We start from the raw sequence: 13,755 nt of genomic DNA, 5'->3' as shown, positions 1-13,755 counted from the left end.
GTCCTTACATGGGAAATAATTTCTAATTGGCAAGCAAAGTGGCAAAACAGGATGAGCTGAAGAAGAAAGGCAGGAAATGGTCGCTATTGGTGAGAGGCAAACATTTTACCTGTCCTCCCATTAGCCTGTGTTTTTCTTAGTCGTCATATGAATGTGATTTAGACCTTTTCTTTTCTTTTTTTTTTTTTTTTTTGTAGGTAATGAAGAGCCAAAACCAGAGAAAACAAGTGAGTATATCCTTCCTTCCTCTTTCTTTGTTGTTGTTGAAAGGAAGGAAGTAGGCTAGGCTTTGGGATTTTTAATTTGCAGGTTGTTAGTTCATGTACCTTTTTCTGTGTAAAATTGGGTTCAACATTGCGAAACGAATAAGCATTTTGAAATTTGGGCTCAGTACGCTTGGAATACAAGGGATGTGTTCCTGGTTTGCGCTGATGCAGTTCTGCTCCCGCGGTTCCCAAAGGAGACGAGATTGAGGGACCGACGGGAATCTGCAGTGTCGCCACAGTGGCCTTGGCTTCCTTCCCAGGTGGTCGCTGCTCACAGTTCATCGCAGAGTAAACTGTTTGCTGCTGAAAATGTTATGACATTTGTGGTTGAAAGTTACTGGCTTGCTGTTCTGGCTGCTTGTGAACAACTTGAGTATGAAACCATTGTAAAGACATAGCTTCTAAATATAAAATTTGGTTTTGGTCTGAAGTTTTGTGAAACACTTAAAAAAAATAGTTGCATGACTAAATTTATATTTTAACTGATTTTATTTTACCGTAGGATTTCTTCCCCCCAGTTCTTAGAATATAATCTGCTTAGGAACACAAATACTGTAGCAAGGCAGTCAGAGGGTTCCTTTGTGGTATTTTAAAATAAATGAATTCTCTTCACTCAGAAGTCCTTCTGTATTTAATCTCATCCTCTCTGCGGTTTCCCAGTGGGGAACCTGTGAAGGTAATTGCAAGCTCCTTGCAATCATGTTGTGTGTTGATAAGAACCTGTAATTATTTCTGTATCACACTCATGGAGTAGATGTCATATTCCGATACCCATAAGGGAAAAATGTGTATCAGCTCTCCTACTCCCAATCTCATTCTTTTTTTTTTTTTTAAATTTATTTATTTACTTATTTTATTGGCTGTGTTGGGTCTTTTTTGCTGTGTGCGGGCTTTCTTTAGTTGCGGCGAGTGGGGGCTACTCTTCATTGTGGTGCACAGGGCTCCTCACTGCCGTGGCTTCTCTTGTTGCAGAGCTCGGGCTCTAGGCACGTGGGCTTCAGTAGTTGCAGCGCATGGGCTCAATAGTTGTGGCTCACAGGCTCTAAAGCGCAGGCTCAATAGTTGTAGCACACGGGCTTGGTTGCTCGTGGCATGTGGGATCTTCCTGGAGCAGGGCTTGAACCCATGTCCCCTGCGTTGGCAGGCAGATTCTTAACCACTGCGCCACCTAGGAAGCCCCCCAATCTCATTCTTACTACATTATAAGGATTTCTTGCCTCAAAATGCAGTCAGAAGTTCAGCCTCCTTAGACTGGATAAGGATAGAAATGAAGTCAGAAAGCTGTGTGTTGGGATCCGGTCTTTGTTGTCCCTAGTTAATAACTGAGTACATGGCCACAGGGACACAGAGTCCAGAGGCAGAGCCCTCAGGGTCCTGGAAGCCAGGCCTGGATCAGGGCCTTGCCAGGGTGGCAACCAGTTGAAAGGTATTTGAGTCAGGGAGGCTCGATAGGCTCAAATTTGGGTGGATTGTGGGGTCGGTGCAGTCAGACGGGGCATCTGTGGGTCAGGTTGCTGCTGGGCCTGGCCCTTGGCCAGATTCTGCTTCTGGATGTTCTTTGGCGGTGAAAGTGGGTGGGTTGAGGATGCTTGTCCTTGCAGCCCCAGGGCTATTCACGGAGCCCTGCCTTCCCCCAGAGTTATTCTCTTTGTTAAAAGACCTTTTATCCTCCACATCGGGGGAGAGAGCACAGAGGGGCCCCCCAGGAACCTCCATTCTCAGGTCGGATGGAAGGACCAGGCAGGCCACCCTGGGGTGCGCACTTCTCCGTGGGCAGGCTGGCTGGCAGTGCAGCCCCCCCCCCCAGCCCCCCAGTCATCCTCCTGGTTGGATACGCCTTCTCCTCTGAGCTCTGAGGTCACCTGTATCATAGGATTAAAGAGAAGCTGCGGTTTATGTGTTGCAGAGAATTGCATCAATTTTTCTGCTTTGGCTGGGAAGACCTGGTGGAAGATACAGTTTGCTGGACGGTTAGGATTCTCTACCTCTTTCCTTTTCTCTGCTCCCAAAGCAAATAGCAAGACACAAAAACACGGGATGTGGATGATAGGCATTAAATAACTTAGAATTTTATGATGCTTTTAAGGACAGCGGCTGTGGAAATATGAGGGAAAGATTTTGTGGTACAGGATTTAGGTCAGTATTTTAGAACCTTCGGATCTATTGTATTCTGAGTCCAGAATTCTGAATACTTTTAGTCTCTGTTTTCTATTTCGTCTTAATGCTGTTTTTTAAAAGCTGCTTCTCTCTTGTAACCCCTGGTTCCTGTATAATGGACGCCGCGATGGCAGGCAGCTTGTGTGGCCAGGGCTGGGGCAGCATCCTGGGGAGATCCTGCACCTTCTGGGCATTGGTGGTGGCCCAGGGCCGTCCACATGTGTTGAACATGCCTGTCTTACTAATGGGCTCGTCCTCTCAAAGGTTGTTCCGATCTTTACAATATAAAACCAGGCATTCAACACATCAGGTCTTACCCAAAGTGAAGGGTTATTGTCTGCCTTAGAATTATTTAAATTTTTAATGAGTCTCACCCGTTGCCGTAGCAAAGTAATAGTTGGTAACAGTGAGCACGCACTGAGCACTTGCTGAGTGCCAGGTGCAGTCGCTGCCTGTAATTCAATTTACTGTCTTTCTGGGGGCGGTATTATGTCAATCCTCATTTAACCTATGAGGAAAGTAATGGACAGAGAGGTTTAGCACAGAACAAGAGAGCCCAAGCTCATGCAACTAATGGCTGGTGTAGATAATAGGAAAATTTACCACTGTTCCCTTTCATTATACATTTTTGTATTCTGGAATTCTAGTCATTCGGAAAGTGAGCACTTACCACGCCCTGGGGTTGCAGTTCTCATGAAGCTTACGTTCTAGTGGAGAGAGACAGGAAGCAGAAACACTGAACTGTATAGTGTGCAAGGTGGCAGGCAGCACCCTGAAGAAAATGAAGGGGGAAGAGATGCGTCAGGCAGGCCCTGCTTTGGTGGGGGGTGGGGGGCATCCGGAAAGCCTCCCTGATAAGGCCATATTTGAGCAGAGACTGCAAGGATGTGAGGGACTGGGCAACGTGAATATTTGTTCTAGGAGGCAGTAAGTGCAAAGGCCCCGAGGCAGGAGCATGCTTTGGTGTGGAGAGTGGTTCAGTGTAACTGGAGGGCGGTGAGTGCAGGGAGACTGATAGGAGATAAACTAGCAGGGAGCCAATGGAAGGAGTCTACATGCTAAATCAGAGACTCTTACAAGATAATTCCAGTCTAAATATGCCTGAAATCAGATGTCAGCTCCTCTCTTACTTCCAAGCTAATCTCTAACTCTGTACTAGCCTGAAGGGCTGAGGCCAGTCAAGCTCTACCTTGGGGATAAGAACTCCAGCTTAGTTCCCGACTCCTGGCCACCATGAAGGACTCTTCATTGGGGGCTGCAGCTGTCCAGCTGAGACGCTGGCCTAGGTGAGGAGTAACTAGTGAAGAGCTTGTTCACGACCACCTGTGCCTTAGGTCCTTCTTGTCTCCACAGATGGGGAACTAGGAGAGTCTTCCACCGAGGAAGCGTCTGCTCAGGGTAAGAGTGAGGCAGTGCCCTTGCCTTCTTGTTGTCTCTCGTTCGTCCCGTTCTCCCTGTGCCTGTGGTGTGAGGGGAGGAGGAGGAGAGAGCTGTCGCTTCTGTGTCAAAAGACCAGCTGAAGGCATATATGTGCCAAAGTGCGGCGCATGGAAGCTTTCACGTTCCAGCTTGTTTTCGTGCCTTAGACCTGCATCGGGGCTCACACACACGATGTGTCATGTGTCACTGAACCCACGCACAAAGGTGTTTAGTATATGTTCAAAGGTCCTGTTGGTTGTGAAGCTGGAGGTGGGGGTTTAAGTGATTTACCCTGTGATTGACTTGTGCCAGTACATGTGTGACAATGTCTTTTTCAGTTGAAGAATGGGAGAATAAAGAACTGCTCACAGATCATTTTAATTCAGGTATGAGCTTAATGCTTTAAAATTCTCTCATTATTGCTGAGGGGCCTGTACCTTTGAATTTTGTAATCTGATCATATATATATTTATTAAAAAATTTTGTCTGAAAATGCCAATCACGTTCCTATAAGTAAAACTTTTTCTCTATCATTTAGAATTTAATAAAATCCAATCTCACTGTGAACACTGTAATGCTGAAAATGTAAGTATCCTTTAATTATAAAGGATGATTCTTTCATTTGTTTTATTTAAGAAAACGGCATTTACTTATATGTTGTATATGTGCTTTTTGTCCAGAAAGACAATGAACTAGTGACTCCCAGGCTCCTTTCCCGGGGACAGTTTTTGTGAGTAATTTTTTGTGAATACAGAAGACATGATATCATTAATAATTTAACTTTCTACACAAAAATAACCCCAAGTAGGAAAAACACAAAATAGCATAACTGACTTCACACGTTTTATGTAATTACTTAGATTGTTTTCTTTGATAAATAATGCTGCTTCAGAATGTTATCGAGTTCCCTTAGTGCTTCTGAGTGAAATTAAAAACAAAAAAATGGATTAAAAAATAATTTTAAGAAGTCCCCACCTAACCAAACATCAGGACTAAGCAGGTGTTCTTGTCTGTCCAATGCAGACTGAAGGTGGACACAGAGGGAACGTACCAGTGCAGGGAGACTGGTCTGATATTTGAGGTTAACAGAAAAGTTGACATCAAATACTGCATCCTGTCCTGGAGCAAATACGCAGACCTGGTTGTGAAGCCCTGGGTTGTCGGTGGACCCTTGTTTGATGTTAAATGTGACCCGACCTGTCTTACCTCCATTCAGTTTCCACATTCCCTCTGCTTGGGTCGTAAGTACTTGTTTGCTAAAAGTTTAATTAGTGTGTGCGTGTGTGGGTGAGAGAGTATGTGTGCAACCCACACAGCGCCCGGAACACTAATTCACCTTCACCTGTTAACAGAGCGCGACACGAGCATGACATTCAAAGTCTTACATGTTAAAAGTACTGGGGCCTCGTTAGAATACACTGTGGACCATTCTGCAACCCATGTCAAATGGCACGTGAGCTCTCTTTCTCCTGTGGGACCTGTTATTCAAAGTGAAGAAACAGTATTCCACCACGGGGCCGTCATTCTGTACAAAGCCATCGACCACAACCCATCCTTGTCCTTTCGAGTGTACGTAGCAACCAATAATGAGTCCTTCATCAAGGTAAAGTCAATGCAAGGGGATGCTGAGTGTTGAGCGCGTTGTGTTTGCACTTTACGCGACATCTGGGTGGGTCCTGTCCCTGTTGGTGTAAGCACCCCCCGCCCCCGCCCCGCCCCGGTGGGTCTGACTTGGTGCTCGCCCACAGAGGTCGTAAGGTCAGTGCCTCCGTGCGGGCCAGGTCCTCAGACCCGTGGATACGGGTGTTTGTACACATAAACAGCGTGGTGAAGATGGCAGGGAGACAGCTCTTCAGAGGTGGGGATGGTGCTGGCACGCAGGCCTGGCCTTGGAGAGGGCTGCCTGGTGGGCAGCCTAGGCTGTCTGTTCTCTGCAGCCTTGCTGCTCAGCATGTGGTCTGGGGACCAGGGCACCAGGAGCAGCTGGCCCACGTAGGCAGGGAGCTCTTTAACATGCAGAATCTCAGCCCCGCCCAGACCTGGAGACTCAGAGCCTGCACTGCGCAGCCTTCCCAGGTGATTGGGACGTTAGAGCTGGAGAAGCACCGGCTCCGGAAACAGAGGGCGGCCGTTTCAGGTCTTTGGGTCAAGGGTAGGGTGACTGGAGGTTTCTCCTTGGTTTACAGCTTTGCCAGTAAGATGGACCTCTTAGGGTAACTCATTCCAGAGCAATTTTTTGGATAAAAATTGACCTTTGGTTCATGGGCTTAACATTCTGGGTTTTGTAGTGGGAAACATTCAGGAAGCACTCAGCATGTTTAAGGTAGAATGGCCTGAGGGAAGGGGTTTGGATAGTCATAATGGAACCAGTTTTCCAGAACACAGAATAAGGCTATGATGTGTAGTTTGTTTTCTGAACTGTGTCATTGAGAACAGAGAATTGAATCTCCTTTCATAGCCTAACTCACTGTCAACACAATTATAATGTCTTAGAGGTGGATGGAGCACTGAAATATACTAGATAATGCACTGACTCAAAATTATACTTTCAGATTCGAAATCAGGGTTTGACAGCAGTGGAAAAAAATAAGCATTAGAGCTATAATAAAGTGTACTAATTTATGAGTTACAATTTGAGTTACAGAATTTATATCAAACTACCTATTCCCAGTGGTTTTAGGATGTAACATTTCCATGCTTTAAAAATGTTATACTGATCATAATTAGCAATATGTATTAAAGTACAAAAACTTTATTAAGTAATAGGTTTTTAGTTTCCTTCTGAGAAAGTAGAATATGCTTCCTGTAATCTCATTAAAGATAATACTTTCAATTGGGAAAGTAGTCTTTAAAATGGTATAAAAATAATCGCGTCTAAAGTATAACTAGCATAGATTTGGGATAACTACTATTATTTAATGAACTTTATATTTTTTAAAGTAAATACAGTTAATTAAAAGAGCATTATCCAGACTTCCTGGGAAGCTGGAGCAGGGAGCTGATTGTATCAGCAAATGTGGTGAAGGATGCCACCAGAACAATGGGCAGCCTGACATGGGTAGGGCAGGATGTCCTTCCTGGCTGATGTTTTATTTTTACACCTTTCTTCTCGGGTTGATTTTTTTCCTATGTAGGAAAAGATTTCCTTGAACTCTGCCTCAGGAAACCTAAACTTCATGTTCAGCTGTTCAGCTGCTTTACCAAGGGAGGCTGGGCCCAAGGTTACATTAACCTCTTGGGGGCATTTGAACAATACATATAAAATCGGTGTCCCCTTTAGGGCCACGTCAAAGGGATGGTTGTGAAAATAAGGATGGAAGAATATCAAGTGTGGAGTAGAGACAAACTCTGAGTAAGCTGGAACCATGTACCGTAAAATAGTTGCTTTCTGTTTACATGATAGGCCTGTAGTTAGTACACATGTGTCACGCTAGTGCTAATTTAATTTTCTCAAATCCTTCAGAAGCAAATTGTTGGTACCACACAGGGTGTAAGTGTTGCTGTTGGCTGTAGTGCTTTTGCAGGAAGATGTTTGGCGATCTGGGTGCCTGAAGTGCAGATCAAAGGCGACTCAGCCTCTGTGGCTTTTTTTTCCTTGTGAGGGCTGTGAAAGCTACTCCCTCGCTATCCTTCTGTAGGAGGAAGTGAAGATAATGCAGCTGGTACACACACTGCTTGGGCTTTTATGTCTCTTACAGTTGTTGCAGATGGATTTCAAAACCAAAACCTATTTCCACCTTTAGGATATTTCCAAGTCTGTAAAGCACTCCTCTAAGAAATTCATGAAAATCGATAAGCCTCCCGTTTGCCAGAAGTTGTTGCAGAATGGGAAGAAGTACAGGCTGATCAGTGAGCCGGAGGCTGAAATCACCCCCGAGGTAGATATTTTAAAAACCACCCTGGAGTAGCACCAGGGATGTATATTTCTTAGATATGGTATTTTGAAGATATTCAAAATAATGCATTTTGTTCTCCTTTTTTGTTTCCCACTTTTTAAGAAGGCAGTTGTCTTGCTAAACTTGTCATTTATTCCAAAGATGCTGTTGAATTTCAGGATTCACCTGCAGTCATCGGAAAAATAGACTATCTAATCTCTTTCTCTTTAAAAAGGTTTTAAATTTTCTTGCATTTTCAATTAAATTCTTCAAACAATGTTAGCTTCAAAAGGATATAAAACTTAAGTTTAATTTTAAGGCACACAGAGCATTAAAGGTTAATGGAAAAGAGTTGCTAACAAGGGATATTGGGCTTTTCTTACCGGAAAAGCATTTGAAAAATAGTTATGGGAACAAATTGTCATTAGATTTGAACTATTCACTGTACACACCATGACATTTGTAAGTGATTTTGGTTTCTCGGAAATGACTTAGTTATTTTTAAAACTTATTTTCATTATGTGCTCTGAGCATATGCCATAGCTTATCTAGCCCGGACATCTGCATGGAAATTCCTTTTGTACACCTCCTTTTGTTTGTTTGTTTGTTTGTTTTATAATTTATGGAAAGTTGAAAACATATTTTGATTCCATGAAATTAAAATGCGAGGCAAGAGAGCTAATCGCAGTGGTCCACATTGCATCGTTTTATTATATTATCAGATGCCTCGTGCCCTGTAGAAGCAGTCAGGTTGATCAGACAGTCTTCCATAAGCTTCCTTCCTTTCCTGTTTCAAAGCGTCTCTCCACACCCTTTGAAGCATTTGAGCCTTACAGCCACACGGCTGAGGAAACTAATGTGCAAAGCAGGCGGGCGATCTGTCCAGGCCACACACCCGGGCAGCAGAGAGCTTGGCCCGGGGCTCTGACTGCCCTTGGCTTCTAAAGCCACCGTCTCCCCACTGGGATCTGAGAGGTTGATACTCAGCCCTTCCGAGCTGTTCAAGCCCTGGCAGATGGTACATCAAGACAGCCATGAGAAGCAAGCTGCAGCCTTGTCAGGGAAGTGGAATTAAATTAGAAGGGTGTACCTAGAGCAGTGATTTTTGGCCTTTGCTGCATAATGGAATTCTCTGGGGAGCCTTAAAAAAATTCTGTGGCCTGGGTCCCACCTCCAGAGATGCTGAGTTAATTGGTCTAGGAATGGCCTGGGCATTGGGCTTATTAAAGCCCCCAAGGTGACTGTGATGTGCTGCCACATTTCAGAGCCACCAGGAGAGGGAATCATACACGTTGAATGTGTGGCTGTGCCCAGGAAGAGACGCAGGGGGCCCCAGGAGTTCTTTCTTACAGAAGGTGTTGATACCTGGGGGGCTTTAAGTAGTCCGTTCTGTCACTAACGGTGAGCTCTCTCTTCACCACGTTTCTGGCCGATAAAATGGGGATAATCTCCCAGGATTGCTGTAAGGATCATATAAAGTAATGGTTTGGGGGCACTCTGAAAGTTGTCAAACTCTGTAACTATAAGGTGTTCTTTTTAGTTTTATACCATTAATGATTTGCTTAACTGACATGGATCACAAGTGCCTGTTACCAGTCAGCCTGGGATAAGAGCTAAGAAATAAAAAGCAAGTCACAGTCTTTTCCCTCAAAGAGGCCAGTGTAGTGGGAGAAATACTCCATTTGTGAAAAGGAATAATTTTAACATAATATGGTGTTACTCTAGAGGTGGATACTAAGTGCAGAGTGGGTTTCCAGGAACGCTTTTCACGTGGGTGATGTTTGTTCTGGGTTTGAAGGGTGAGGGGTTCCACGGAATTGATGAACGCTCTCAAGCTCTCCTGGAAGAGGGGCCACAGGTGCCTAAGTGAGGGGGCAGGGATGTGCAGCTTTGGGAGAGATGGAACGTGGAGGGATTTAGGAGGAGTAGGGCCAGGGGAGGGCACTGCCCAGCTTTGTAGGCACTGCCCAGCTTGGTAGGCCCTGGTGACTGACCCTTGGAAGGTTGTGAAGATAATACTAGTGACTTGGAATGGAAAGGGAGGGGGACAGGTTAAGACCTTTGGTGTGTGATGGCGATACCCAGTGCAGTTCACGGATGTTTATTAGAAGTTGTATTTCTCCTGCCAGGCTTGCTAGCCAGCCTGGAAAGGAGCAGAGGAGGTGGAGGGCAGGGGGCAGTCTGTGTAGTTAAGAGCTCACATGTTGGAATCACAAGGTGTGGATTCAAATTCCAGTTCCACCACTTCCTAGGTGTGGACTTGGGCAAGTTCATTTGCTTCTCTGGCATTCTTTATCCATAAAATAGTGATACAGGGATTTACTGGGGGAAGGCGGTGTTCAATGAGGAAATATGGGTAAAATACTGCATGTACTTCTGTAAATGTGGAATCAATTGCAGGCTGGAGAAAGATCTAGGAAAAAGATGGTGAGGAGTTTAAAAGCACCTGGAAGGGTGGCCGGTGGGTGAGCACAGGTTCCATTTGGGGAGTATGAAACGCTGAAAGCAGGAAAGGGCTGAAAAGGTACACTTTAGAAAACTAGGGCCACGGGACTAGAAGCTTCAATGAGGTAGAAAAGCAGTTTGGAGTAAAAGTAAGGAGGCGCTAGAAGCAGGAGGGGGAGAGGATGCGTGATTAAGGAATGAGATTTCCAAGGTCAAAATGTCAGGGAGCGTTCAAGCACTAGCTCTTCTCATTGCCATTATTCCTTATCTGACATGTTATGCTGTTAATTAACGCAACTTTTAAAGTTAAGAAAATCACCCCCCCCTTTTTTTTTTTTTAAAGGAAATTGAATTTGTGGATGGCTCACTTTTAAAATTGAAAAGTTATATTGAAGTGTATTTGGAGCAACCAGTGGAGTTTAAATTACTTCTGGTTGAAATGGATTCTGAGGAAATTGTATGGAAAGCAAAACTGAGAGAGTGTGAGTGTTTTGTATCTTGAATTAAAACTCTGATTTGGGTGGGGGTAGGGGTTGGGTGGGAAATCAAGTAGAGTAATCGTCTGTCCCATCATCATGACATGAAAAAATTCAATTAAGAGAAACAAAGTGCCAGCTCTGGTTCTCAGGCACCCACCGTCCAAATCCCAAGTCAGTAGGTACAGAGAACCCATATTTGCCATCAGGTCTTTGTACTCTAGAAACAAAACCCTATCTAACCAGTTTGGAATTTTGTCCTACTTTAAGCAGGAAGCTTTTCTATAGGTGTGACTGCTATTCTCAATATTATGCCCAGTTTGAAAGTCAGCCAGTTTGAAACAGGCCCTTTTATCCAAACTACCCAGGAAGAGTCCTAGTTGGGACTCTGAATTTGAGATTGTGTTATTTTTGCTCAGTATTCATTAATTTGTTCAAATAAATAAACCTGAAAGATGTTACTTCTTAATCACAGCAAATGCCACAGTAGTAAAGGTTTTTAACATGTAGCAACCTGAAGAACAGATGTTCTTCTAGACAAAGTCTCTTGGCAATTTTAAAGACCGCTTTTGAAGACTTCTTTTTTTAAACTTATTTAATAATAATATTCTGCATTGTAAAGTGGTTCTGGTCTCCATCGTTTGGGGGACCTAACCTAACAGTTAACTGAAACTGCCCTTCACTCTTAGGCATCTTCACGAAAGGGACCTGCGGAAGGCCTGCCTGACACTTAGGCGTCTGTTAGAGCAGGGGCTCAATTTCACACGGGGCAGGTGGTGTCGAATCACAGGTGAAGTGTCCGGAAAGAACCCCTCAAGTACAGAATGATAATATATATGTGAGGTTCTTATACATGGAGTACATATACGTATACGTAAAATTTAAAGATGCTTATTTTTATGGCTTCCTTCACCATGTGGCACGTGATGCCAGTGTTCTGTTGACAGTAGTTCTAGATTTCAAGAAATACGGAGCGGATGACATTTCACCTGTCAGATGGGCGTGGCAGATAAGACAGTGGTGTACGAATGACTGAAGTCTGGGAAACACTTGTCCCGCAAGATGTGTTGGAAGGAGTACTTGTTATTTATCTCATGAGTTCAAGCCCAGTGCATTTGCATACATGCCAAGTTAAAGACTCATATTTGAACTTTAGAGAGATTGCCAAGACCCTAGGGTTTCACGTGCTTTCATAAGTTGATTGCTTTACTTCCAGCTTCAAAACCACTTTTTCCACTTGCCGCTTCTTATACTTTAACAGGTGACTGGGTTCAGGATAATCAGAACCCGAACATTTCAAAAAGCAGCACAAGTGGTAAGTGCTCTTAACCAGACATTAAACTCGTCTATTCCTTCATCCACTAGAATTTTAATTCTGCTGTGCAAGTACAGTGACGCTAAGGATCTGTTCCATGTTCCATAACTCTTAATCATCTGAATCACCTTTGAATCCATTTTCAATTTGTTTCTATCTGAATGATGATTTTTTAAAAAAAAGTAACAACTCTAGTTTGAAGATGGGTAGATAATAAGAATCATGAGGGAAAGCCAATTTTTGTTGTTGTCGTTGTTGGTTTTTTAAAGGTAACAGGCGACGAAAAATGAGCAGCAGCTTACCTGATGAGGCGGTCTATGATAAGAGAATGAAGCAGGCTGACACTTCAGGTTTGTGAAAATGTCATTCTTGGCTTTCAGTCGTTTTCCCTCTTCTACCCCGTTGACATTCATCCAACACGTGCGCTTTGGGGTCAGTCTTCCTGGAGCCACATCCTGGGTGTGCTTGCCCTCCCAGATACTTTCCCCTGTGTCCCAGCTTCTCAAGCCTGCGTAAGGGTCCTCCTTGGTCTGCCCCAGCGTACTTTCTCAGCTTGACTGCCCATGCTTCCCCTTCACTTGGTGAAAGTAGAATGGGGGGCCAGGGAAGCTCCTGCAGCCCGTAGGGGCAGGGGCTATGGCCTGTCCATTTGTGCATTTTCCCACAGCGCCGCGCCTGCAGCCTCTGATGTAGAAGATAATGAATGTTCATTGAAGGAGTGTGCATTGGCTGGCCTCAGAGTTCTTAGCTACATTCCAGGGAGGGAGCCGTCAGCTCAGTTATTGGAGATTGAGGTCAACTTAATTTCTTCCAATTAAATGGCAGAGACCAAGACTTGATAGTTGTGAAAATACAGTAGAGATTTAAACATTTAAAAACAATACTCCAAGGAGCCAGAAGATGGAGTATGTACCTCAAAATTCAAGTCCAGCCAGAACTCACAAATTTAAGTTAAAAAACCCAGACTCAAATTATATGAGACAAGATCTCAAGGCTTTTGGGGGCCTCATGTCACTCCCCAGATTAACCCTTTCATTAAAATACCTTTTATTTTGTTACTGTACGACGATATGAATCTCTAAAAGCAGATAAACTGTATAGATTAAAATAAGATATTCTTGACTTGCTATGGCAGGAGGTGGTGAAGATGGCATGTGTCTGATTTTCCTGTTATGTCACTAGAGAATTGTTTATTTCTATTAAATGAACATCAAAATAAGTGAGGCTCTGGAATCATTTTTAAAACCTAACCAAATTGTGAGACATATTTTTTCAGTTTTATCAAGATATAGTTGACATAAAATTATATGTACTTAAAGTGCACACTGTGATGTTTTGATATATGCATACATTTTGAAATATTTATCAGTCAGGTTAAACATCTGTCACCTCATTTTTTTTTTTTTTTGGTGGTAGTGGGAATGTGTAAGACCTACTCTCTTAGTAAATTTCAAGTATGCAATACAGTATTATTAACTATAGTCACCATGCTGTATATTAGATCCTCAGAACTTATTCATTTATAACTGAATGGGAAACAACTTTATGTTAAATTGATATATAGGAAAAGTCTTTCTTTTCTTGTCGTTATTTGGCTGTTTAAAATTAGCTCCATCAGTAAGTAGCTAGAAATAGAATTAAAATGATCAAATACTACAGGGAAAGATTAAAGATTTGCAACCTTTTTAGAATTGACAGTGTGGTAGCAAATTAATTAATAATAATTTACTTGTTTAGGTATTTTCACAACATTTTTTGAGATACTGAGTCACTATCCTGGTAGTTTCAGACTTAGCATATCA

General features: G+C 43.3%; 1 protein-coding gene across 2 annotated transcripts in view; it reads left to right on the top strand.

Moving 5' to 3' along the window:
* The window catches only part of LOC130855927 (caspase recruitment domain-containing protein 8-like), a 38,108-nt gene that overhangs the window by 19,283 nt on the left and 5,070 nt on the right, over window positions 1-13,755 (top strand). The window contains exons 5-15 of one of the 2 annotated variants that reach the window (XM_057740020.1): window positions 198-227; window positions 3,777-3,821; window positions 4,181-4,228; window positions 4,381-4,427; window positions 4,523-4,572; window positions 4,866-5,083; window positions 5,195-5,445; window positions 7,586-7,720; window positions 10,506-10,644; window positions 11,900-11,953; window positions 12,223-12,303. In XM_057740020.1, coding sequence (XP_057596003.1) covers window positions 198-227; window positions 3,777-3,821; window positions 4,181-4,228; window positions 4,381-4,427; window positions 4,523-4,572; window positions 4,866-5,083; window positions 5,195-5,445; window positions 7,586-7,720; window positions 10,506-10,644; window positions 11,900-11,953; window positions 12,223-12,303 — 1,098 coding nt within the window. The remainder of the gene's footprint in view (window positions 1-197; window positions 228-3,776; window positions 3,822-4,180; window positions 4,229-4,380; window positions 4,428-4,522; window positions 4,573-4,865; window positions 5,084-5,194; window positions 5,446-7,585; window positions 7,721-10,505; window positions 10,645-11,899; window positions 11,954-12,222; window positions 12,304-13,755) is intronic. The other variant, XR_009054394.1, reaches the window with a different exon arrangement.

Source organism: Hippopotamus amphibius, chromosome 6, assembly GCF_030028045.1.
Source record: "Hippopotamus amphibius kiboko isolate mHipAmp2 chromosome 6, mHipAmp2.hap2, whole genome shotgun sequence".
Lineage (NCBI taxonomy): Eukaryota > Metazoa > Chordata > Mammalia > Artiodactyla > Hippopotamidae > Hippopotamus > Hippopotamus amphibius.
The sequence above is the reverse complement of the archived record's forward strand: the minus strand, read 5'-3'. Positions and strand labels throughout refer to the sequence as shown.